The sequence below is a fragment of the Rhynchophorus ferrugineus genome, unplaced genomic scaffold (genome assembly GCF_030347505.1).
Source record: "Rhynchophorus ferrugineus isolate W39M unplaced genomic scaffold, kcgeb_rfMv2 rfM9, whole genome shotgun sequence".
Classification (NCBI taxonomy): Eukaryota; Metazoa; Arthropoda; class Insecta; order Coleoptera; family Curculionidae; genus Rhynchophorus; species Rhynchophorus ferrugineus.
This window is the reverse complement of record NW_027472588.1, coordinates 14,948,280-14,973,809: the sequence shown is the minus strand read 5'-3', so window position 1 is coordinate 14,973,809 and position 25,530 is coordinate 14,948,280. Positions and strand designations below refer to the sequence as shown.

General features: G+C 31.2%; 2 protein-coding genes across 2 annotated transcripts; one reads left to right on the top strand and one right to left on the bottom strand.

Annotated features, from left to right (window-relative positions):
* Positions 1–733: 733 nt before the first annotated feature.
* LOC143202079 (hemocyte protein-glutamine gamma-glutamyltransferase) lies at positions 734–16,775 on the top strand. The gene is made up of 10 exons (XM_076413352.1): positions 734–908; positions 5,513–5,724; positions 10,169–10,395; positions 10,457–10,726; positions 11,875–12,137; positions 12,193–12,407; positions 14,015–14,138; positions 14,199–14,571; positions 15,985–16,208; positions 16,282–16,775. The coding sequence occupies exons 2-10, from the start codon at positions 5,526–5,528 to the stop codon at positions 16,508–16,510; spliced, it is 2,124 nt and encodes a 707-aa protein (XP_076269467.1). The 5' UTR covers positions 734–908; positions 5,513–5,525; the 3' UTR covers positions 16,511–16,775.
* A 1,785-nt stretch (positions 16,776–18,560) lies between these two features.
* Positions 18,561–22,646, bottom strand: LOC143202078 (uncharacterized). Its single transcript, XM_076413351.1, has 2 exons — positions 22,153–22,646; positions 18,561–22,063 (listed from the first exon to the last, which is right to left on the bottom strand). Exons 1-2 carry the CDS (start codon positions 22,427–22,429, stop codon positions 19,677–19,679), a joined length of 2,664 nt encoding a protein of 887 aa, XP_076269466.1. The 5' UTR covers positions 22,430–22,646; the 3' UTR covers positions 18,561–19,676.
* Between the last annotated feature and the right edge of the window lie 2,884 nt (positions 22,647–25,530).

Below are 25,530 nucleotides of genomic sequence, written 5' to 3'. Positions count from 1 at the left end.
ATGTGTTATTTAAGCATATATATATATATATATATATGTATATATATATATATATATATATATATATATATATATATAACAAAATCATAAGAACTTATATAAAGTGTATACATTTAGTGTAAACTATAGCTATAAGTTAATAATTAATAAATAATTATAATTTTATAATTGAGGAATACTGATGTATTTTCTCGCACTGGTCTTTCTTGTTAATTAATACAAGTACATAGGAAAAGTAGTAATAAATTAATTGTAAATTAAGATTATAAGCGTATTTAATAAAGATGTTATAAAAAAATATTAGTATTTTGAAAATTAATAATGAAGACTACAAAGTTAAAACATTTCAAAGACTAGAAAAAAATAAAACATCATTTAACAAACGTGGCTAGTCAATATATTTTTCTAATTTTGAGTCATAAATAAATAAAGAAACTAAACAACAAATTAACTGGAACTCTTTAATTAGATGAATGACTTTACACTAATTGTATATATTTGGGAATTGTTCCATACATTCCTTCTCTAAGTACGGTAAATCCTCATTTAAAAAAAGTCCAAAAAATTGTCGCGTCAATTCCTATAATTTAGCGGAAATCGGGCCAAGGTATCAAAAAAATCAGTGCGATTTTTCGAGGATTACGCAAAACGAGATTTCATTGCGACGGGTTATTCCGAACTCCCACTATACGAAAAACCTCAACTCTTCCGCTATTACGGTTAAAATGTTTAGTGTTACGCCGAAAAGTGGTAGTGCGGGGACCACCGAAGCGCCAGCATCACGTATCTATAGTCAGTGGATTTACTTGGCTCTGCTATAAAAACGATTGTACCTCAGCTCGAGTTGTTTATTTTTGTGTGACTGTTCGTAACAGTGACATTAGTTTGTTTGGTCGTGTTAAATTACGGTAAGTCATCAATACGGTCTTGTTTACAAGTTATCTATTAAGATATTGACAAATAATTAATTATTCTAATTCATTACACATTTATTAAAATTAATTATTACGGTTTTTTGATTAATTACATCCTACTAATATGCTTAGTACAATCTTAATTCATACATTAATTTATTACTACTGTTTTGTTGTTAAAATAAAACTAAGCTACATAAGTTAAAGTTAAGGGTACACTTATACAGCATACAATTTGGTGTCGTTCGATTCGCTTTAATGTTTTGATTTCTTGCGTGTTGTTCAGTAACTGAATTACTTTCATGTTGCTATGATTTGGTAAACTTATTTCAAATTTTAAGACGAAATCTTGGATCACTTCATAAATCCATTTGAGATCATCGTGCAGCTCTTTCTTGGTTATGGAGCGTTAAGGATTGGTAATTAGTTGTAGAACTTCAATTGATTCTAGGTCAAGTTGACAACATCTTTCCACTAATCAGTACAATGGCTTAATTTTGGGTCTGTTCTGCTTTGACCTACAATCGAGATGGGTCCCGAGGTATTTAGCCGATTCTGCTGGAGGAATCGGGCATCCGTCATGTGATTTAGTTAGGTATTTGACATTTTGCCGCAACGCAAAATTAACATGGGCAGAATTAGAGTTATTAAGCTGTCTTTTCCAGTATTTGTAGATCTTATTAACTTCCACTTCTACTTTTTCTATAGCCTTATGCAGAGATATATCTTTTGCCATAATAACTGTGCCGTAATAACAACACTACACTAGAGAACTACAGTCTAAATAGGTTTGAGTGTTGAGAATGCGATGCTCAAAATGTTCTTTCGAAAAGATATGCCCCGAGCAGTTAAGAATAGTTCTGCAGTAGCAGTTTGCTCATTTTATAGATTAATCCCAAATGCCATACTCGGTCACAAGCTGTGCCCTTGTTCGATTATTGGTGATATTACTACAAATAATAATTTTTTTAAATAATTTAAAAATCCATATAGCGCATGTAAATAGTGGTTACGACGAATTTAATTGTTACCTCGTTATCGTTGTCATTGTGTTACTTTGAGTCTTTTAATGGGCAATTTTTCTTGAAAGATACGAAAAAGTAGTAAACTATAGAAACTATGGAACTGATTAGTATATACTTCACACTAATGTTTAGGAGATAAATTATAATTATTTTAATGACAATAGGTTTGTTATTAACGTTATAGTTTCATCAGTTATCAGATTTCATTACTACATTAGTTCTATCGCGAAATATAAAGATATTCTCCGTATTTATAACGATATAATTTGTAACACATTTTGAATAGCATGTATTAATTCTTTACCAAATATCAATTTTATAACTTTTACAACATATTTATTAAAAACCAACGCTTTATCTGACAACAAAGTAAATAACAGCTATTGTTTAATAATATAACGTGGTCAATAATAAGGAATATTACTCAAAATTGACGGGTTTACTTTTACATTTATGTATGTAGAGAAAATTAATATCTATTATCGTATTTTGTATCTTTTTACTAAAAACATAAATATAGTAAAGCTTAATTTTTTTACTATTTTATCTGTTTTAGGAAATTTATTATTAATTATGTAGATAACTAGATGACTACTTGGATAACTAAATGTTTTTATTTAACAAACTAGATTATATCTATCATATATTTTATAGGTTATTTACAAATAAATTATTAATAACATATGTTTGTTGGGTTTGTCGGAATACAGATTCTATGAACAAAAGGTGGGTGCAATGTTTTTTACCTTGAAACAAAACATTTAATTTTATGATCTATAACACAATGCATATCCGATATTTTAAAAACATAATTTTCTAAGTGCGCGTGTTTATTTTCGCATATCGCTTAATATATAAAATAATTTTACAGCAGTATTTACAAAGTTATCGGTGCTGTTCTATTTGACCCAAACAGTATTTATTAAATTAGCACGTTAATATTCTAATTTTAATCCAAATTTCATTAGGATAAGCAAGTTTTTATTAATTATACTAATCACTTAATTCCACTACATAATAAACAATATTATATCAGATCTTTAACATACCACGTTGTTGCGTTTAGTACTGAGTGATACTGAACACATGGCTTTCCCATAGTGCTCGGTATTCAGCGTCAGACTTCAATTAAAGTATAAATAAATGTGTTTATCATGGCTTGTTATTACATATTTGAGGTTTTATTAAAATTTAATGCTTAAAAATTATTAAAATACCACATGCCTCACTGATTTTACGTTAATTTTTTATTTAGTGATAAACTTATGTAATACATTACGACTTGTTTGATGACAAAATCAATGTTTTTAAATATATAACAAACCATTATCATAATCATTAGTGTGTTTGACGTATAACCTTTTGTGTTTATTAAATCGCTTGACATTTTTTATTGCTAATTTTATTAATGCGTTTGATACTCTTCCATGAATAAATGTCATGATTATATAGATTAAAAGATTATGATATATATTAACCTTTTTTCTCGTTTTTATTTAAGAATATTAAGTCGTAATGGTTACAGATCTTATTTAAATTTTATTCGAAAATAAGTCAATAGCTCCAAATAGTTACTTACGTATAAGATAGCTTTTATATTTTGGGATTTGGGATCAAAATAAGTATCATCATCGGTGATGAATTTATTCACTGATAGAGATATTGATATTAATTTAAAATAACATTCTGTGTGTTTCACTCTTGTGAAAGTAGGGATTATATTTGTAAGGGAATTTATTTAATTGCAAGTAGTTAATTCAAAAGTAAGAAAATTATAGTTTTTTACATCGGATAGCGACTACAAATTAAAGATGGTTCTTATGCGACAATCATGAATTTGATAGGTACATAATGACTGGGAAGCGATGTTTTTTTGCAAAAATAGGCCCTCTCTTGGATCGATTCATTACACAATTTTTTGACAGATACGAAATAGTAGTTGTAGCGATATTTTTTGATAAAAATAATGATATTTTGGGCAGACATTTATTTGGCCGATAAAAATATACAAATATCGATAGATTTTTAAAAATAGTATATTGAATCTTTAATTTTAAATTTCTCCCTCTATCTTTAAAATTAAATACGAAAAACTTTAACTCCGCTATAGAAGAAATATAGGAAAAATAAAAAAGTTGCAAAGAAGTAACGATATGGTTAAAATGGTTAAAAAGAAGACATTTTTTATTCTGCAATATATCGATATATTTTTTTAAATGTCCAACTCGATATATCGATATTTTTTGAAATATCGATATTCTTGATATTTGGAAAGATAAAGTCACTATATTAATTTGTAATCTAATACTTTACAGCTTACTGTAAATAAAACTGCCTTACAGGTAATAAATCCATACATAATATACTGTAAACATGTTTTCTAGCCCGTCAGTGATATTTTGTGGACGGAAAATAAGATTTTGAGTCATTTTAATTGCTTTAAAATAATTCGACAATCAAAATTTTTGAGAATTTTATTAATAGCTATGTATATATAACGTATGATAAAAACATTAGATTTTTGGCAACTCAACTCAATAGTTGCAGCGAGCCGTATTCAAGTCCACCAATAGACATGATATCATTTCTGTAGTGGTTGTAAAAAAATAGAAAATGAATAAAAGTTATATACATTTGTTTATATTATCAATCTATAGTACAAGGATAATTTCAATAAAGTGGTAATCAGATGACTGTGCCTGGGTGGTGACTGATGGTGCGTGAATTGTTTAACAATATAACTATAAATTATAAAGTAATAATTTATGTTTTATTGAGTTTTCATGCTATTTTATTATTATATACTCGTTTAATTAATTATATTTGATTATAGTAATTGTTAAAGTCTGTATTAAAATCATATAATGACAAGCCGGTTAATATATAATATAAAATAAGACGAGAATCAATTTAATTTGTCTGTCAACATTTCTAAAAATGTATAGCATTATGTTAGAGTCTGAAAATAGCAATTCTTTCAGAGTAACTTGTGTTAAAATTGTTACTTGTTAGAAATTAATTTATTTTTTATTCAGTACAATTCTCTTTTTTGTAGAAATAGTAAAATTTCTTAGAGCAATATAGTTCAATCATCTAATAAAGATTAACTTTCAAGAGAAATTGCTGTAATTCAAATAATTATACTTCAATGTTGCAAACTAAAAATTATCTGTGCCGGCTTCGTTGGCGCAGTGGTCAAGGCAACAGGATTCGAATCCTGCTGAGGCATGGATGTAATTTATGTTTGTGACTGTAATTGTAAAAAAGTGTAAAATCCGATAAGGAATAACCGCCCCAGTCACGCCAGTAACCAGGCTGGGTAAGACCGGATGCCTTCTGGGATGGTCTGTAAGTTGGTCACTGGCCAATCGGTAGACTTAATGCCGATGACCGTAGGTCTAGTCCACGGAAAACCACTTTGGTAAAGAGGAAATTTTTTTAAAGAGAATATATGTGCTATCTGAACGTTATTTTTGCGTGTTTATTTAAATTTCAGATATAATATTTTGAAATAAAAATAGATATATAGTTTACAGTAGATATAACATAATAACGTTTACATTACTATTACAGAAATTAAAGAACCATGGAACCCATACAACCCATTGGTACTGAATTTTATTGTAAAGAAAATGCAGTGGAGCACCATACTGATATGTACGATCTCTTGGATGGTGAGGTGCCATTTCCAGTGTTAAGAAGAGGTGCCACATTCTTCTTCGCCATACGATTCAATCGCGAGTATATTCCAACGAGAGATGTGGTTAGAGTTCGTTTTGCCATCGGTAAGTTTATAAATTATTGAATAATTTAAACATAACATACAATAACTTCGAGATTCTGCATTGACTGAATTCTCGTCATCTATTAAGAATTGTATATGATATATTGAAACCAAACAGAAATATTATATGGATTAATATAATTGTAACCTTTCTAATGTTAGCTTATTTCAGTATTATTTTTGATTGTAGTGATTGTATTTTTTACTAAGCATAAAACACGTTTTCCACTTCTGTCATATTTATCGTTAAAAAAATTAATGTTTTTACACAACATTATGTTTGATTTTTTAAATTTAAATTGCCTTGAAGTTTTCGCTAAGCTTAATTTAATGATATATTTTTATTTAATTAATCACCTTTTATTAAAAGTAGACCACATCGGGTATTCTGTGTAAATATGTTGAACATAGGTGCAGCCTGTCTTTTAGTGCATTTGATGAACTTTCTAATCGCTAATTGCCAATATTTATGTATAAAATGACACATTTATCAAGGCACTCAACTGATTTCTATTTAATAACTTTCAGTCTTGTATTTTCTAACTTAAATTTGTAATTTTATATGTTTAAGGTTGTGTTATGTCTCATATTTGTAAAATTGAATTATATTAGCATTTATGTTAATAATTATTCATTATTTATAAATAATGAATTATTAGTCAATGATATTTAAATATTTCGTTTAATTTAAATGTATAAATTGCAAGTCTAGTTGATCCTCCAAGCATAACTTTGGTGAAGTGTTATAAAAAATAATATTTCTGGCTCGCAACTTAAAGATTAAAAGGAGTTAGTTAACAAGAAGTTTTAAGTGTATTTTTGTGAAGAATATACGTTATTACATGCAGCATATTTCACCATATATGTCACACGCCAATCTATCATTCTGCTACATTTTCTTCAAATTAACATATAAAGTAAAGTTGCTCGTAAATTGTGGTTTAAGAACATACAGTGACATTTGATAGAGCACAAAGTGTGTGTATATTAGACGAGAAACAATCATCCTACTTATGTTCGTAATCAAGCGTGATGTCTTTTGAAATAGTTCTAAGTTCCTAAAAGGCAAACTAAAAAATTCGGCCTTTAAATAAACTGCAGTAAAATTATTTGGAAGCTTTTTTCGATGGAGATTTTGTTCACATATTTTGTAATATAATTCGCATAATAGCAAACATACAGACAAAAACTTAACAAACCAATTAAATAATAATTTCAACATCTGGTATTACAACTTTTTGTATTTAAAATGTCCCAAACCAGTTAGATCGTTCTGTTTTTGTTGATAGACGTGCCGACACAACTAATTATCTTTGGAAAAAAATCGGCGCCTGTTGCCTTGAATTTATATGTTTTATTTTTTTCGATACTGTGTCCTATAAGATTCATATTAATGATAGCGTTAGACCGACAAAAACTTTCGTCAATTATTGGCGGGATTCTTGGTAATGTTGTAAATCATCATCCGAGTTCAATTATCTGATTTATCTTGGTTTAGTTTTTGGCTGTGGTTAAAAGGCTAGACCTGCGGTTTGTTTTTGTTTGTTAGATAGAAACTTTATGTTGATAACATTTCATTTTTTAATAGGAACTTGAAATAAATCTCTCTATTTTTACTTTTATCTGAATTTATTTGATTTAGATTAAATAAAAAAATACAAAACTGGAGAGCTAATTGCTGCTTTGGAAAAAATTCTATCTTGTCAACACATCTCTATAAACAAATATTTAAGTCCATATAGCCACAGGGCAGCCAAATTGAGCTGGTGTAACTGGTAATTTGAACAGTCCCCGGTCTGACACATAGATGGCGCTGCAAGAATTAAATCCCTATGTTTTTTTAGTTAGCCCTACCCCTCAAAAGATGCGTGTATAAATTTGACAGCTGTCGGATCATTAGTTTGTGAATTACAGCATTTTGAGTGAAGCAACTCTTGTTATTGTGAAAAAAATGGACAAAAAGGAATTTCGCGTGTTGATTTCGCGGCTTGATGCCGAGTTTCCGGACACTAACCCAGGAAAATCAACTATCAATGATTGGTATGCTAAGTTTAGACGTGGTGAAACGAGCACCGAAGACGGTGAACGCAGTGGATGCTCAAAAGAGTTTGTTACCGACGAAAACATTAAAAAAGCCACAAAATGATTTTGAATGACCATAGATTGTAATTGAATGAAGTAATTGACACTCTAAAGATATCAACTGAACGTGTACATCATATTATTCACGAATATTTGGGTACGATAAAGCTCTTTGCAAAGTGGGTATCGCGCGTGCTCACTTTTGACCAAAAACAACGACGAGTTGATGATTCAGAGCAGTGTTTGAAGATGATCAAGCGTAATAAACCAGAGGTTTTGCGTCGATATGTGACAATGTCGGCAAAATGAACAGTCGGCTGGCAAGGTTATGGCGCCTGTATTTTGGGATGCGCACGGAATAATTTTCATTGACTACCCTGAAAAAGGAAGGACCATCAACAGCGGCTATTAGCGTTATTGGACCGTTTGAAAGACGAAATCGCAGAAAAACGGCCGCATTTGTAGAAAAAGAAAGTGCTCTTCACCAAAACAATACACCGTGTCACAAGTCAATGAAAACGATGGCACAAATCCATCCATCCCATTTCCACCGTATTCTCCAGATCTAGCACCCAGCGACTATTTCCTGTTCTCAGATCATAAAAGAATGCTCGCTGGGAAGAATTTTTTGATCAGTGAAGAGGTGATCGCTGAAACTGAGGCCTATTTCAAAGCAAAGGACAAATCGTACTACAAAAAATGGTATAGAAAAGTTGGAGGTCGCTATAATCAGTGCATCACCCTTCATTGGAATTATGTTGAATTATGTATGATAATTTTGCCAAAAATATGTGTTTTACTCTGGTAGGCCGGGGACTTTTCAATTGATCTGTTAATGCGGCGTTGGTGCAAAAACAGAAGATAATCCTTCATTTTTTTCACTAGACTTCGAGATTACAAGAATTTCAGAAATATGAAACCATTTTCAGATAGAAATCAAAGTAGTATATTCGCAAATTTACAGACAGATTGCCTTGGGAGTTTTTTTAAAAATATTATGTAGTGAATACGTAAAAACTGTTAACCGACTAACATAAATTTAAATTTATTTCAAGGTATAACTGTCACCATAAAAATTTAAAAGTATATAGAAACGTGAAGAAAATAATATTATGTATGATCAACAAACATAAAACTCTAAGCCAGCCAAAAACATAAAAATCCGTATGATTATTTTGCATAAATTCAGTTGTTCAATGTTAAAGAAAAAGAAAAGTACATGAGACAGAAGTCGTTTATGATTATACTAAGTATTTTGTAATGTAGTGGGTAACGAAGAAAAACAAAACGTTATGTTTTGCGTCTCAATTGGCAACATCCACTCGTTTTCTTAGATGGTAAGACGATCAAAGATAACATAGTTTTATAAACAGTGTTCTTTTTATATGGCTAATTTGATTTATGAGAACTCTATCATTATTGTTAATTTTTACAGCCTTGATTGTTTTTAAATTGCACAAAATTATAATTAAAGTATAGGGAACTAAATTTATTTCAGATGATAATAGGAGATTGAGAAATTTGTGACAATAATTGAAGGTTAAATATAATTTTTTAAACAGGCGTGGTTACCAGTTGGATCTTTTAGACAACACTTGCTTTCTTCAACCTCTATTCTTAAATTAAACTGTTAAGCTTTTAAGTTTTACGTAAAAGAAAAACAGTAAAAAATATCTACTATTAATTTATTATCTATATGAAATATTTAAGTTATTCTTTGGCAAGAATTCAATTTTTTGGTGATGTTAATATTTATGATTATTGAGTTGCTCATAATTCTGGTCTTGTCAATTTTTCTTGCTGATATAACGTCTGTATGATAACAAATGTTAATGTTATTGATACTTTAAATGAAAATTTTTTAAATTTATTTTTCCTTTTTCCTTACTAAACTAACACTGTAAAACTATATTTAACAATTTTTATGAGAAAGATTATGAAGTCCTGTTTTGAATTAATTATATATTTCTAAAAATTAATTTTAAAATCTACATACTTGTTTATTTGTTTACTGTTTAGATAAATCGTTAGTATATGCGATACGCAGTAGCAATTAATAATGACATTTTGTTTCATAATCATAATTTTTAGTTAAGATGCAAACATTTTTTCTCTTTTAAATAGTCGTACTTGTTTATTGTGGAATTACAACATCAATCATAACAAATTAATTTTACCACTATTAATTGTTATAACACTTCATTACAATTTGGAGTTTCTTATTAACATCTTTTTTTAAAATTATGATGGTGTTTGGTTTGGTTTGGTCTATAATCCTAATAAAGCATCTTGGAAGTTAACTGTAAATCTTAATGTCATTTTAACGAAAAATAAAATTTAAAAACACTTCTATTACTTCGTAGGTCCAAAGCCTAATATCATTAAAGGAACCAGAGTGATTTTGCCCATAAATCCTAAAAACAAACGTTTATCCGAAGACCCCAACCGTTGGTCCATTTGTTTAAACCGTGTTAATGACGAAATTATAACGGTACAAGTTAGAATCTCAGCCCTAGCACCAATAGGTATTTGGAAATGCTCTCTTCAAACCAACATTGCTGGACAAAAACGAAATCGATTCGATTACGAGGTAATTATTATGGTTGCTGACTGAATTCAAACAAATTTAATATTGTGATCTTTATCAATAGGTGCCGGACGATTTGTATTTGATTTTCAATCCATGGTGCCCGGAGGATGGCGTCTATATGGAGGAGGAAGAAGAGCGAAAGGAGTACGTTCTGAATGAAGTGGGAAAAATATGGTGTGGCACCTTCAAAAATCCTATGGGAAAACATTGGGTCTTTGGACAGTTTGATGACATTGTCTTGCCATCAGCTATGCTGTTATTGGAAAAGTCGGGCCTTGCCCATGCAGATAGAGGCAATCCTATTTTAATCGTGAGGGCTTTATCAGCAATTGTAAGTACTGTAGTTTATTCATCATTTAAATCAAGTTTATAAAAATTGTGTTCAATAATATTTCTAAAAGGACCATATTAAAGCTCTACGGCAAACATTAAAACAGTATTATAAAGCACTCCTATATTTTACGTTTTGGGCTATCGTATTTTTTTTATTAATTAAAATTCCGACATAGTATTATGGTAGAACCTTGAACTCACAATAAAAAAGTAACATTTTACGAGAGGAATTTTATCTATTATTTGTTAGTTAATTACGTCAATATCAGCAATCTTTAGTGTGAAATGAATAGGTTATTTAGTATTACATAGATCTTTATGATGGTTCAATGTACTTAATGAATAGCGATAATGTTTATGATTACATTACTGATTCACTACATCTACATTCATCAATATTAATATTTATGAATGAAAATTAGATGATTTTCTCTGATTAACTCTGATATTGAATATTTTGTTGATTGAAGGTAGTCTAATTATGTCACAATAAGTTTTAAATACCTACGTTTCATAATACAATACTAGAATATTGATTTTGTCACGTAATTTTGATGGCTGAATAATTAAATATTTAAAGGTAAAATATTCTGCAGACAAATGATAATTTATTTCATATTAATTATTAAATAATTCGGGTTTAAATCTCCACGTGTCTGTTAAATTGGCGAGATCTCAAAAATACGCAATAAAAATGATGTTAGAACATAATTTTCTGTTTATATTTGTATAGGATCAGAAAGCGGTGCCCGAAGAATTATATGTAAAATAGACAGATTTGCATTAAACAACAGATACTGGAGACTTTTAGACAATAAATTATAATAAAAATCACGTATTTAATTGAAATAATAGACTTTTATTTGTTCGTTTGTGGAATCCATGTTAAAAGTTTAATTTGACTGCAAATATAACTTAAATATCGCTCAGTTAAATGTCATGGAGAAGGCAATCTAATACGATAGTATGGTGTTTGTTATGAATTATTTTTGTATTGTTTTCAATGTTTTTTTTTCACTAGTGGCTAGACAAAAATGTTGTCTTTTAAATAATAATAGAAAGTTAACCAGAAAGTTGAATAATAATTCTGATAGCGGTTATTTTCCACATTTAGCTTTACACTATTTTTATTACTTTTATTTCTAGGTTAATTCTGTAGATGATGATGGATTGTTGGAAGGACGTTGGGATGGTAACTATGAAGATGGAACCTCGCCATTCGCTTGGACTGGTTCCCACGCAATAATGGAACAGTTTCTTCAATCTGGTGGCAATCCAGTGAAATATGGACAATGTTGGGTATTCTCGGGTGCGACTGTAACTATTTGCAGGACCTTAGGCATTCCATGTAGATCAACCACCAATTATGTTTCTGCCCATGACACAAATAGGTCGATGACTGTTGATAAGTACGTTTGGTATTAATTACATTTATTTAAGATACTTATTATTAAATTATTACAGATTCTTCGATATATTTGGCAATAAAATTGAGGAGAGTGATGAAATAGATTGCAAGGATTCTTGCTGGAACTTTCACGTATGGAATGACGTTTGGTTAGCTCGGCCAGACTTGCCACCTGGTTACGGCGGTTGGCAAATTATCGATGCTACTCCACAAGAAACTAGCGACCAAATTTATAGGTGTGGTCCGGCATCAGTAGCTGCTGTACAGAAAGGTATGTTCCCTCAATAAAATAAATTTCCAATTTTTTCTGCATAATAATTTTTCAAAAATATTTTTCAATACATAAAAAATGGAGACACATAATTATTTACGTCTTTTTGCATTAGTTTGATCTATTTTAAAACTGGGATATTAACTATTAGCTGTTTGCATGTATTTTGATCGGCTATATCTACTGGTGAAAATTCGTATCAATGTAAATATTTGTTAAACAACGTAGCCCAACTGTTAAATTCGTCAGTTTTGACATTTCTCTACATAAAGTAGTAGTCTTTCGTTTACTATTATTAAGTTATTCAGTGTATACAAATGATAAACATGGAATGCTCAAACGCATATACATTCATGACGTTTGTTGTTTGATATCTGAAGAAATCTGCTGCCTAAGCCCATAAAACACTTCTTGAAACTTATGATAATATTGCTCTATCATATTCTAAGTATCATTTTTGGTTTCATTGACCTAAAAGATGCGATATTAATATTAAAGGCAAATAACATCCTAAGGGACTAAATAATAGTGAAGACGATGAATGACAAGACTTACATAACCAAATCTGAGCTTAATATATCAAAGGACTTTCAGATAACTTTGATGAGTTAAATGATTTTAGGCATATATAAGCGAAAATTCCTACAGTACGAATTCCAAGCAAAAATTGTTGTGGCTTGCGACTAAAAGGGAATATACTGTGATAATCTTAGGTGTAAAATGTTATTAGTTAGTTCCCATATTGATACTGAAGCGGAATAATCTTGGCCAAAAAGTCTTGCTGTGTATATGGAGTGTTTAGCAAGGTGTGTGGAATGAAACTATTAATTCAGGTGTTGTTCTATTGATGTCAATTGATCAAGCTAAATGAGTATTGTTTTGTTTAGTAAAAGTAAAAGTATTGTTTAAAAAAGACTACAAAAGCAATAGCAAAGTCGTTCCTTTGCATGTGTCTTCCAATGCCAAGCACACAGCCAAGCATTGTGTATTCTGATAACTTTAATTAAATCGATGCAATATGATTTGACTGTCATAGTTTCGAAAATCTGAAAAAGTGCGAGAATCGACCGAGGATTGAATTCCCAAACCAATATCGTTCTTTCGACAATAAAAAATTAAATATCTGAAGATCGATATACATATTACTTATTTTACTAAAACTAATCTACAGAGTAGTTTCAAACATTTTCGGTCGATGTGTTCTTTAATATAACAAATTTCCATAGTATTAAAAACCATTTATACCAATTATTAAATATTTTATTTTGTTAAAATAAACGGTGACGATCATGACACAATCTCGATAATCATTTGATGATTTACAAGAAATCTGTATACAATAGATTAATAATTATCCTTGCTTGAATTAGTTAACGAGATTTATTCAATTGGGCATCTCGAATTAATCTGCATTTTTGAAACAAAAGAATATATTTTCATGTTATATCATAAATAAATCATAAGGAAAAAGTTTGCTTTCTGTTTAGTAAACGGTGATTCAAGTCATTGTTTGCGAATAAATTAGCAGATGTTCAAGATAAAATAAAAATATCATTGATCAAGTAGCAATAAGATAGTAGCATAAATTAATATTACGTCTTTTGCAGGTGAAGTTGGTTATCTTTACGATACGCCATTTGTTTTTTCTGAAGTCAACGCTGACATTGTCCATTTCAAGGAGGACGAGGAATCTGACTGGGGTTTCACACGAACATCCATCAATAAATACCAGTAAGTCCATTTATTTCGTTGTGTTCACTAAATTTATGATTAATAATAAATAATCTCTAGCGTTGGAAGAAAAATACTGACCAAAAGAGTGGACATAACTGACGAAAAAGGCGATAGTGACTTATGGGATGTCACCTATTTCTACAAAAACCCTGAAAATACTCCTGCTGAGCGTTTAGCTGTCTACAACGCCGTCAGAGGCGTACCGAAAGCTCAAGAATTCTACGAAATTCCTTCTCAAGGTGAAGGAGATGTTGCATTTGATTTAATCGACATCGACACAGTTCCTCTTGGTAAAAGCTTCGAGGTTGTGGTGGAAATCCAAAACAATTCATCAGAAGAGAGAACAATCAGTGCAGTATTGAGTTCCGGTTCGGTGTACTATACTGGTGCAGCTGGTAGTGATATTAAAAAGTCCCAGGGAACGATCAAGGTAATTTTTAAAGTATTACTAGTGTTACCAAGATTATCTAATACTTTTCATATTTTGAATATGTATTCTTGTTACTATATACAATGTATAGTTATATGGTATTATATTTGCTTGGTGTATTATAATGAGTTGGGGAGAAATATCTTTCGGGCTTTTAAATGTTTTTAATTATTTAAAGGTAATTTAATCCGTATAAATTTGAAACACGAATGAACAGTATATTTTTCTTTTCAATATATAAGATTTTGTCACTTTTCTTGTATTATATAATTATTGTTACGTTACTGTAGAAGATCTAATAATTCTGAGCTCTATAGTGAACCAAACTATATTTACAAGATTCTTTTGAACGAGCTTTATACCATTAAGAGATTTTCTAGAGAATGAAGCAAATAGAAATACGGGTAAACTTTGGTCTACATGGTAGATGTATCAAAAATTTCCAGCCAATCTTTTTCAAATTTTGCCGGGTAGTAATAATCCGGTATAGCGCTATTGTGATGGAAGACCTAATGAACCCTTTATTTTTTATCCATTCTTAGTCGTTTTTTATAATCACTTACTTCAGTCTCATTAGTGATCGTCTACAAAGGGTCGAATGCATGGTTAGGCCTAGTGATTATGAACTGCTCAAATCATTTTCTTTCCACGAAACGCTTCGCTAAATTTTTATTTTCTGAAATAATGAAAAAAGAAAAAAGAAAAATTACCTTCCGGAATCTTTGTTTTCAAAGCACAATAACGCCATACAGAATAAACGAATGACACTACTGATTTATATCTAGAATGTTCTGTATACCATTAAAACGTGCTATCAGATATAGTTTGAATTAATAAATATTACTAGATACATTTTAAAACCATCTACTAGGAAGTACTGATAGTATTTTTTCCAACCCTATTGATTGGTAATAATAATGGTAATAATTATAATACTATAAAAATCTTTTTCGAATCGAATTTCAATTGAAAATGTACTTTCCTATTTTATTATTGAATTTATTGCTCATCAATGATTTAATAAACATTATTGTTGAAATTCTGTAATGATAGTTTAAAAAAGAATGAATCACCAATATATGATGAACCAAAAAAATTAAAATATAGTGTTTCACTGCACAAATATAAAGATAATATTTTAAAAAATATATATCATTTAATGATGAAATAATGGATTGTTAGAAGACCTTGTGCCGCAGCTCGTTATGGAATGAAATAATTTAATTTGTCATACAGACACTGGTCATTAAAAGCATTATTAGTAATATTTGTTTATAATGCTACCGGCGATTTAACAATAATTAGTTGATGATATCACTTAGCAAACCTTTACATCCTGAACATTTCTTAAATGATCATATCATCTCCGTATTGTTAACTTATTTCTCATATGAAAATCATTTTTGATTTCAGATTGCTGGCTATCAAAAAGAAACATTGAGAATTTATGTCACCCCAGAAGAGTATATCGATAAATTGGTGGATCATTGTATGATTAAAATTTATGCAGTGGCTAGTGTAGAAGAAACCAAACAAATCTGGAGCGAGGAGGATGATTTCACAATGATATTACCAAAGATGACGGTCCAAATTTCTGGTGATCTGGTAGTTGGGGAGCAATGTGTCGCCAGCTTCAGGTAAATATATTTTTCAAATTTCCGTGTTTCGCCTGCGAATCTCAACGAAAATTAATGAATACTTTCTTTCTAGGTTTAAAAATCCTCTTAACCTACCCCTTACCAACTGTGTCTTCACTCTGGAGGGACCCGGATTACAGAAACCCAAAATCGTCGATTACCGCGACATAGATCCAAACGAAGATGTTGTGCTTGAGGAAACTTTCACAGCTAGGAAAACCGGGGAGAGGAAAATTGTTGCCAGTTTCACCAGTAAACAGATACAAAACATTTCTGCCAGCACCACGGTCAAAATAGAATAAGTCTTTTTATATTAACTTTAATTAAATTACTATTAGTTTGCAAGAATTAAGAGATTGATGTGCCAATATTTTATATTATATATTTTTATATCAGTAAACTTTTTTAAAGTATATGTGCCATTTGCTCGCTTTTTATATTTTTACGAATGCTTTACGCATACTACTACATATTTATTTAAAGGTACTGGCAGCTTGTAATCATTTTTTAAATATATTTAAAATTTGTGAGATATTTAATCATATAATAAACCGTATTACATTTAAATATAAAGTTTTTTCTTTTGTTTTATAAGTTTCATGAATAAACGTATAAATTTATAAAACATCTTATACAGTTACGTAATTAAGTAACAAGTTTCAAGAAATATGTAAACTATATGGTGAATGCGCGGTAATAAATTATTTACAACCTCTGGTATAGAAAAATTATTTTACGGCGCGATGAGAACACATATTAATATTCTTTTACGCATCTATAGAAATCATCTTAGATATGGCTTTAATAGCCAACTTTAAGGTGTGTTTAATTCTTAATAATCTTATTTAATTGTATTGCACGGTGGCGGATCTTGATCAAAATCTTAAGGGTTTCTGCAATTTTTCCATAAAAGACTTACTTATATTTTATAAACTAAGTCCATCCTACATTATTTTCTACTTGGTTATCGCTTTGCCCTTAGAATTGTGTATTTCGGAGATAAACTTTTTTTCTATAGGTAGCATAAAAATATTGAATTTCTAAGAAACGTTTTCTAAGTTTTGATGCGCTTTAGTGTCGAGAAACAACTTTCTGTCTCTGTTGTTTTGAGAGTTGTTCTATTATTTCTAATAATTATCTTTCAACGTGTCTTCTAGATTGTTTGCTTATAAGAGGTAGTGCACTATTCAATGTTCTGTAATTATTTCTTGAATATATAACTAACAGTTGAGTTCGTAATTGTTATTTATCAAGTGCAGTATAGACACAACATTCGGAAGTGACTTTATACTCAGGAAATTTACCGCAATACTCTCCAAAATATTATGAAAAGAAAAGTACCAGATGATTTTTAAAATGCAATCGATCTTTTGCACAATTTATTATAACATCATACACCTCTAAAGCAGAAATTCGGTGATCAAATTTTCAGTTGCCTGTACGGTTGCGTTTATTTTCTAATGCTTTACTAAAGATATTATCAATATTATTTCAAACATGAATAATATTGCATTAAAATTATCGACAGCGTATTTTATTTCGGGAGGTTCGATTATTTTGCTGAAATTGGTTAAACATGATATATACATGGAGCGTCACACGATGGACAAGAGTTAGCCGAAAATTGAAGATGAGATCATTTAACATACGGCGAATAGAGGCTAGCAACAGGTTAGTCACTATTTTTTTCAACGTTCCTACTTATTGAGGTGAATTATTAAAAAAGCCAGGAATATCTTGTAGATTGCCAAAATGACACGTACTTGCTTATTTGTGGAAGCAGCTATAGACAGAATGAAATTTAATTGGTGCGCCTAACAGTGTACATAGTGAACAAAAGGATACTTTTTTAAAAATTAATATGTACTATTAATAATATATTAATTAATACTTGAACGCCTGCATGTTGTTCGTACATTACCGCTGCTGCATCATAGCTTTGTGCCATCAGTTTGTTGAAATTTGAATTAAAAGATCGATAACGCTTACAATTATTATTATATAAGTGTCTCTGTATCACATTTTTCAGAAATTATGTAGTCCTAAAAACGCTCAATTGGTTCACCATCGCCAAAATATTTTAAAATTACTACTAGTTGAGATCTTGCAGCAACATCAGTTACTTCGTTTGTCATGCCATCGCCATAAATGAAGAATTATTAAATTCCTCAATTATTTGTTCTTGGTAAACTTCAAGCATACACTTTAACAGATCGTTCTGCATTTATTTGGAGGTCTCTTTAAATACTGTAGCATTCTTTAGGTGCTTACTTAGAGTTGCATCTAGTTCAACTGACAAATTTATAAGAAACTAGCTGACCCGACAGACTTCGTCCTGTCAAAAAGATTTGTAATGTGGCAGTTTTTGTGCCTACGTATTTTAAAAAATTCTCCTGAACAGAACCATCACCCTGGTGATAGGGCGTTGTGAATAAAAAATAATTAAATAAAACATATATAAGGATTGAAAAGTAAGTAATCGCTTTATTGTTAATCATGTGAATCATAATTATTATTATTATTATCATTGTAGTGCTTTGTGGTATACGATGTTTTTTGTTTGATTACCTGGCGCATAGATAAACAAATCTGATGGTTTTCCAACACGGGAACAGGCAACATACAATTGACCATGTGAGAAACATGGGTTTTCTAGATTAATACCACAAACACTTAATGATTGCCCCTGGGACTTGTTTATAGTCATAGCAAAAGCAAGCCGCACTGGAAACTGTAGTCGTTTAAACTCAAATGGCACGTCAGTCGGAATCATTGGGATGCGCGGTATGAGAACATCTTCTCCTTTATACTTTCCTTTGAGTATAGTTGCTTCTATCACATTGTTTAGTAATTTTTTTATCGCTAACCGTGTACCGTTGCAAAGACGCGGTTGGTTGATATTTCGCAACATTATAACCACCGATCCAACCTTTAATTGAAGATTGTGAGGTGGCAATCCTGGCAAATCCAGCGAGTTTAAAAATTCCGGTGGATAGTTGACTACATCATCTTGATTAGTAGCCGAATCAACTGATTTATATATCCTCAATTCGCCTGTAATTTGTTCTTGAATTTTGAAATTTAATTCATTTACATCTATGTTTTTTGCAGCCAGTATAGCTCGTTCGCTCAACCAATCATGGTTTCTGTAATTTTGAGAAACATCTGGAAACACCTTCTGAATAAGTTCATCTTTTGATCGAGTTAACTGACAAAAACTTTGAGGAAAGTTAATGCAGCCAGTCAACATGTCTATAGGAAATTTGCCATTACCAATGTCAATGAGTTGTTTAGAGAATATGTTTCCAGATTGGTCATTTTGCAACTCGACATGCATATTCTTGCTTAAATGAAGTACTTTGACATGTTTCCACAAATTGGAGGACTTTAGACATGCATTGAGTTCATCAGCTGGCGTTGATCGTGGAATCACTGGCAATGTTTGACGAAAATCTCCTGCTAATAAAATCATTGTACCACCAAATCGGTTATTATTGCTACGTAGATCTTTAAGGTTCTGTCTAAAGCCTCCAAAGATTTTTTATCTGCCATCGTGCATTCATCCCAAACAATCAATTTACATTGCTGCAAAACCTTTGCCATTACAGAGTTCTTCGAAACGTTGCAGGTTGGAGTTTCATTGCTTTGCATATTTAATGGCAATTTTAGTGCTGAATGGGCTGTTCGACCACCTTCAAGCAAAGTTGCTGCGATTCCCGACGAAGCGAGTGCAAGTGCAATTTTATTTTGTGAGCGAATTGTTGCTAATATTAATGAAATCAAAAAAGTTTTTCCTGTACCACCAGGTGCATCTAAGAAGTAAATCCCTCCAGTTTCATCATTTGTTACTTTCATAAGAGTTTCAAATACATACTTCTGTTGTTCATTTAACAGTGGAAGATTTGTTTGAATTAATTCTTTCAAGGCGTTGAGATCATACAGTCTTTCTCGATGCAACTCTTGGTTAAAAGCGTCATGCATTGGACGATTGGGCGCGGTCAGGCCTAATTGAATTAATAGTTTGTTTGACATTATCAAGCACATGTCCTCAATTGAAATCAATGCTTCATTGTAAATTTCTTCACTGATTTGTATATTTGGATTTCCCATTCTATTCCGTATTTGATACAAAATATCATCACGCATATAATCTTTGTACTTCATCCACAAATCAATTGGGTTTGATGGGAAGCATGTAGATATGATTATAGAAAAAAATGTTCGTATTTGATGAGCGTGTGATGATATTACAGCATCATTGAGAGTTTGATCCCAATGAGCGTCATTTTCAAGCAATTGCAAACGTTGACAGGCTTCTCTGTAGGATCCACACAATTCACCATCAACAGTTCGTAACTGTTGGAATGATGTTGGGCCACGTACATTGACTAATAGCAGTCGTAAATAAAAACATTCATCATTGCTTGGATGTACTGAATAAATCCGGCCAATCGCATCGGTGGAATATACATCTGTATATCCTGGAACTGGTTTTCCTTGTTTCCGTCGTATAAATCTCCTTGAGGATTGATTCCAGGTATAATATTTTGGCATTTCAGAATATAGCAATGTTTGTGCGAAATCATCGTTTTGGCATGTCTCAAAAAAACTGGTTAATGTAGTAGATGGTGGCTGAGCAGCTCTTTGTACTGCGTTCTGTGCTGTAAAATACACTCTTTGTCCATTTTCTAAATGCACAGCTAAGTGAACAACAGAAGGGTGTCTCTCATGAATAGGAAAAGAAAATATTCGCCAAACTGCTTCATTACTACTGACATAGCGGCCCATTTGGTATTGGGTAACTTCATCATTAGAATTCTCTGCACCAATTCCAATCACAGCCACATCACTCCCTTTGGTTACATATTTGCAAATGTATTTAATCGATTTCACTGAATGGCAAGATTCAACGTTGATGTGTGCTTTGAATGTCTTTGATAAAATGGGTGAATATGGAACAATCCAACGATTATCTATTTCAATATCTTGTTGATTTAATTTGACAATTGTTGATTTTCCATTGTCTGCTGTCGATCTGCGACGATACAATGGATAACCGTCATTACCAGTAATTGTTTCCGATATTAATGTCCGTGGATATCGTTTTGAACATTTACCATCCATCATACACGGTGAATTTTGATTAAGAGTTCCACAGGGACCATGTATCATGTTTTTGATAACTACCTCATGCAATCCAGGATCTACTTGTACATTAGGGATTTCAGCTGATATCACTGCATCAACTTCATTTGGCCTTATCTTTTCAACCAACCAAATCAAAATGTGTGCATGTGGCAATCCTCGTTTCTGCCACTCCACAGAATACATCCAGCAGCGTGTCTCACCAAACACATTATGTTTTACGATGAAATTCATTAAAGATTTCAACTTTTGTCTAAAGACTCTGGCTGTAATATCATGACGATCAATGGGTGATTGCCCAGGGAATAACTCCTGCTTAATTTCTATCCATTGCGGATTGCATGTAAATGTGATGAACAAATCTGCTGTACCATAATGACGAACATACGACATGGCATCTTGAGCATATTCGTGCATATGCCGAGGGCTTCCGATGTATGTTGCTGGAAGAATAGTCATCCGACCGACATTCTGTGCATTTCCATCAGTATTAATCGCATCTCGAAGGTGAATATACTCTTCAGATCGGAGTTTGGTTTGATTCAACCTGATGAATGTTAATCTCTCCGTTTCAATTTTAACATACATGTCAACAACATATTTGTGATATAATCGCCGACATTTCAATATGTGATTATCTTCATTTTCCCGAATCATTATGCGGTATGAATAATAGTTCATTGAACTGACTTTTTTGTTGGTTTCAGAACCTGTAAACAGATTTTGTTTTAATAACATTCAAATACATAATATAGTAACTGAGATATTATCGCCATAGCTAAACTAATATTTTAGTTACCTATAATGGGATTTATCATTTTTATTGATAAATCGTAGCCATCTTCACCTTGCCAAAATATAATGGGATATTGCAGTGCATCATATGAGCGGTGTGTTTCCTTTATACGTTGTAATTGATCATTCCGACGATGTAAAACAATATCACGGGATTCCAAATTTTCTCCAACTATAACGATAGCAACTTCATCAATAGTTGGTGCATTAAAACGTCTTGTATGTTGACCTGCAGGTGTTTTATCAGCTCTGATTACAATTTTGTGATTATCGGATGGCATCAGATCCAGGGCAGTTTTAAACAATATAATCAATTGATTGTGTTGATGAAATAAAGTTTATAATTGTTCTACAATAGACCTCTTTACTAAATTGTTATGTGCACAACGCAGATCAATTTCTTGTGGTGAATTGCCCATAAAATAAATTTGCAGGAATTTGTTGTCGCTATCTGACACTGGTAACAGTGAACCTGCTCTGTGATATATTTGCCCTTGTATCTGTAAATAAAAAAAATATTATGGTGTGGTATAAATTAATGGATTGTCAGTGATCAAACTTAAATAATATTTGATCTTAAAAAGTATATATTTAGTTTTAACTAATATCTATCAAATATAAAATATAATAAAAGTGTCACTGAAACTGAATCACCATATAATATGATGACTAAGTGATATATTTCGTAATGATTAAGAAATTGAAGATTAGTAACACATCTTAACTTTGGTGACAGAAAATTTTGTTCGCTAAAATAATTATGAGTAACTGCTATAATACATACCTTGAAAGTTGGCATAAAATTTTCCCGAACTGCATTTGTTGCCCCAAATGAAGTCATTTGAAAGCAATTGTTATATTGTTGGATATGTGTCAAAAAGTGTATAGAATCTGTTCCTATTCCTGAAACCAATGAGTACAATTGTTCTGGTGGTGGATCCAATGGTATCAATTTCACTTTACCATTTGCGCAACACAATCCATTGGCTTCGTTTTTGTATTTTAATGCCTTACAGTGTGAGCAAACCAAGTTCATAGAACCAATAACAACACATTGGTAGTTACTGTAGTCAATTGACACATCGTAACTGAAAGCAGCTCGATTCAAACTTGCGCGATTATTAGTTGAATGTCGCGCTCGCGCTTCACGCGTTTGTGATATCCGAATTCTTTCACGTTCATTTCCGTCGTCACGTTCTTGTGCAGTACGATTAGATCGGTAATTAGCTTGGTTTATAGGATTTCTGGTTCTTCTACCTAAATTGCTTCGTCTTATAGGAGGCATATCAAATATAAATTATTTTTTCACTAATCACAAACTAAACAAACACTAACTAACTAAACACTCTGCACAAAACACGATATACGAATTTGTTTCGTGTATCAGTTGACAATTCATCTGTCATCTGTCAAAAGTCATCCTTTAAACTTTAAGTAACAGACAACTTTTTTTTTTTAAATTTGATATGACTTGAACTCAAATCCTTTTAAGCCGTACGAATTGTTTTATTTATTTAAAATTTGGATATTAAAAATAATAAAACACTGTTGGTAACGCGATTTTTGTTTGACTTATGTAATGAGAACAGAAACGCGAGTTTCGGAACGCGACATTAAACTCCTCCAACTATGTATTCTGTGCTCCAACGCACACACGCACATTGTTTTGATAGATATGATCTTTGACGTTAGGAACACACCTACATTGCTTAGACAACAGTGAGTGCTTGTAATTTAATATGAACTTTATACCATAGCAATAAAGCTCAAATTGACTACGTTTTAGTTACAAATCATTTGTATGGGAAAAAGAAAAGGGCTATTTTTAGGGTTTTTCCAGCAATAATTCTAATTTTTCTCGCCGTAAAAACCATCCTTGAACTTCAACGAACATTCTAAAAAAAGATTTGGCCAAATTGGTCCAGGCGTTGTTGAGTTATGCGCTTACCAACACATTTTGCGATTCATTTTTATATATAAGATATCCCCGGATTCTGAGAAATTTCGCTCTCACCATGCCACCGAAGAGTCAATTCAAACAATTCACAAAATATAGTACAATTATTAATTTTTGATAAAACATAACTATTCTTTGATATATTGTAATTATTTATTTCTATATTTATCCAATAGGCAAAATCTAATTGAGCCATAATATTAGCTGCGTCCGGTAATGCAAATTCCGTACAATTATGAAAATATATTTTAGAGTTTTCATTTTTTTTTTATTTTCAAACGTAAGTGGTCTAAATCGGTGAACCCTATTTCCGTCCAAGCTTAATCGCCACCAAAAAATTAGCTGAGGTTTTCTCAGTACAGTCCACAAATCTATTAATTTTTTAAATAAGTGTATTTAAATTTAAATATAAGGGTGTAATTTTTCCCCCTACTTGCACCAGATTTGTCTAATTAGATTAATATTAAATAATTATATTAATTAGTATTAATACTTAATATTCCAATTACTTTATATCTTCTGGCTGGAAAGTTCAGTTTATATACATATTTCGGTCAGAATTGGTTGGGTAAAAGCTTTAGGAACGTTTAGCTATAAATAAATGAATGATAAATGGTTTATTTTTATCGGCGTTTATCTCACTAAATAACTTGTGATGGGCGAGTAACACTATGTTTCAATACCTTAAGAAGCATCAGCTAATATGGACAAATCCAAAAGACTACCTACCAAATTCGTTCAATGATGTAAAGGTAATGGGAGGATCTGATGAGGATCTAACTATTATCTACCCCGCGTAACCATGTAATTGCAACAACAGGTAAAGTGTAAAAAGTTGTATAAAATCAGATATTAGGAATTGAACTACTTTCGCAATACAGGACATCATAAGGAGATTTACCTTGAATCAACAAATAAAATGACAAACAAATACACTTCCAAACGCATTCATAAATATTTGGCAACTAACAAAAATGTCGATCTTTCTTGACAGTGACACTATTGATCGCAGTGGCAATGACACTTTGTATGAGAAACATTGAATTGAGAAATTTGTTCTTTTAGTATTATCCTCGCAATTGTTGACTGGACTCACTCAAATTTTATTTTAGAGAGACTAAAAAACAACAACTTATTTATATAAGTTATATTATGTGGAAGGGTTTTAAATAAAAAGCCATTAATTTACTTTTTACTGTTTTAATTAACTGAAAGAAATGGCAACTAGTTGAACGACACTGAGGGTTCTTATCCATTAGAAAACATACCAACCCCTCTCACTTGGTTACCATTCAGGTAGTTTTAAACCGGATTTTTGGGACCGTATTATTAAAGAAACGGTCACATAGATTTAAGTGACTACCATTCCCCCTGGACAGCTTATATTTGTTATAATTCAATTTATTTATTATTAGTTATTCATCA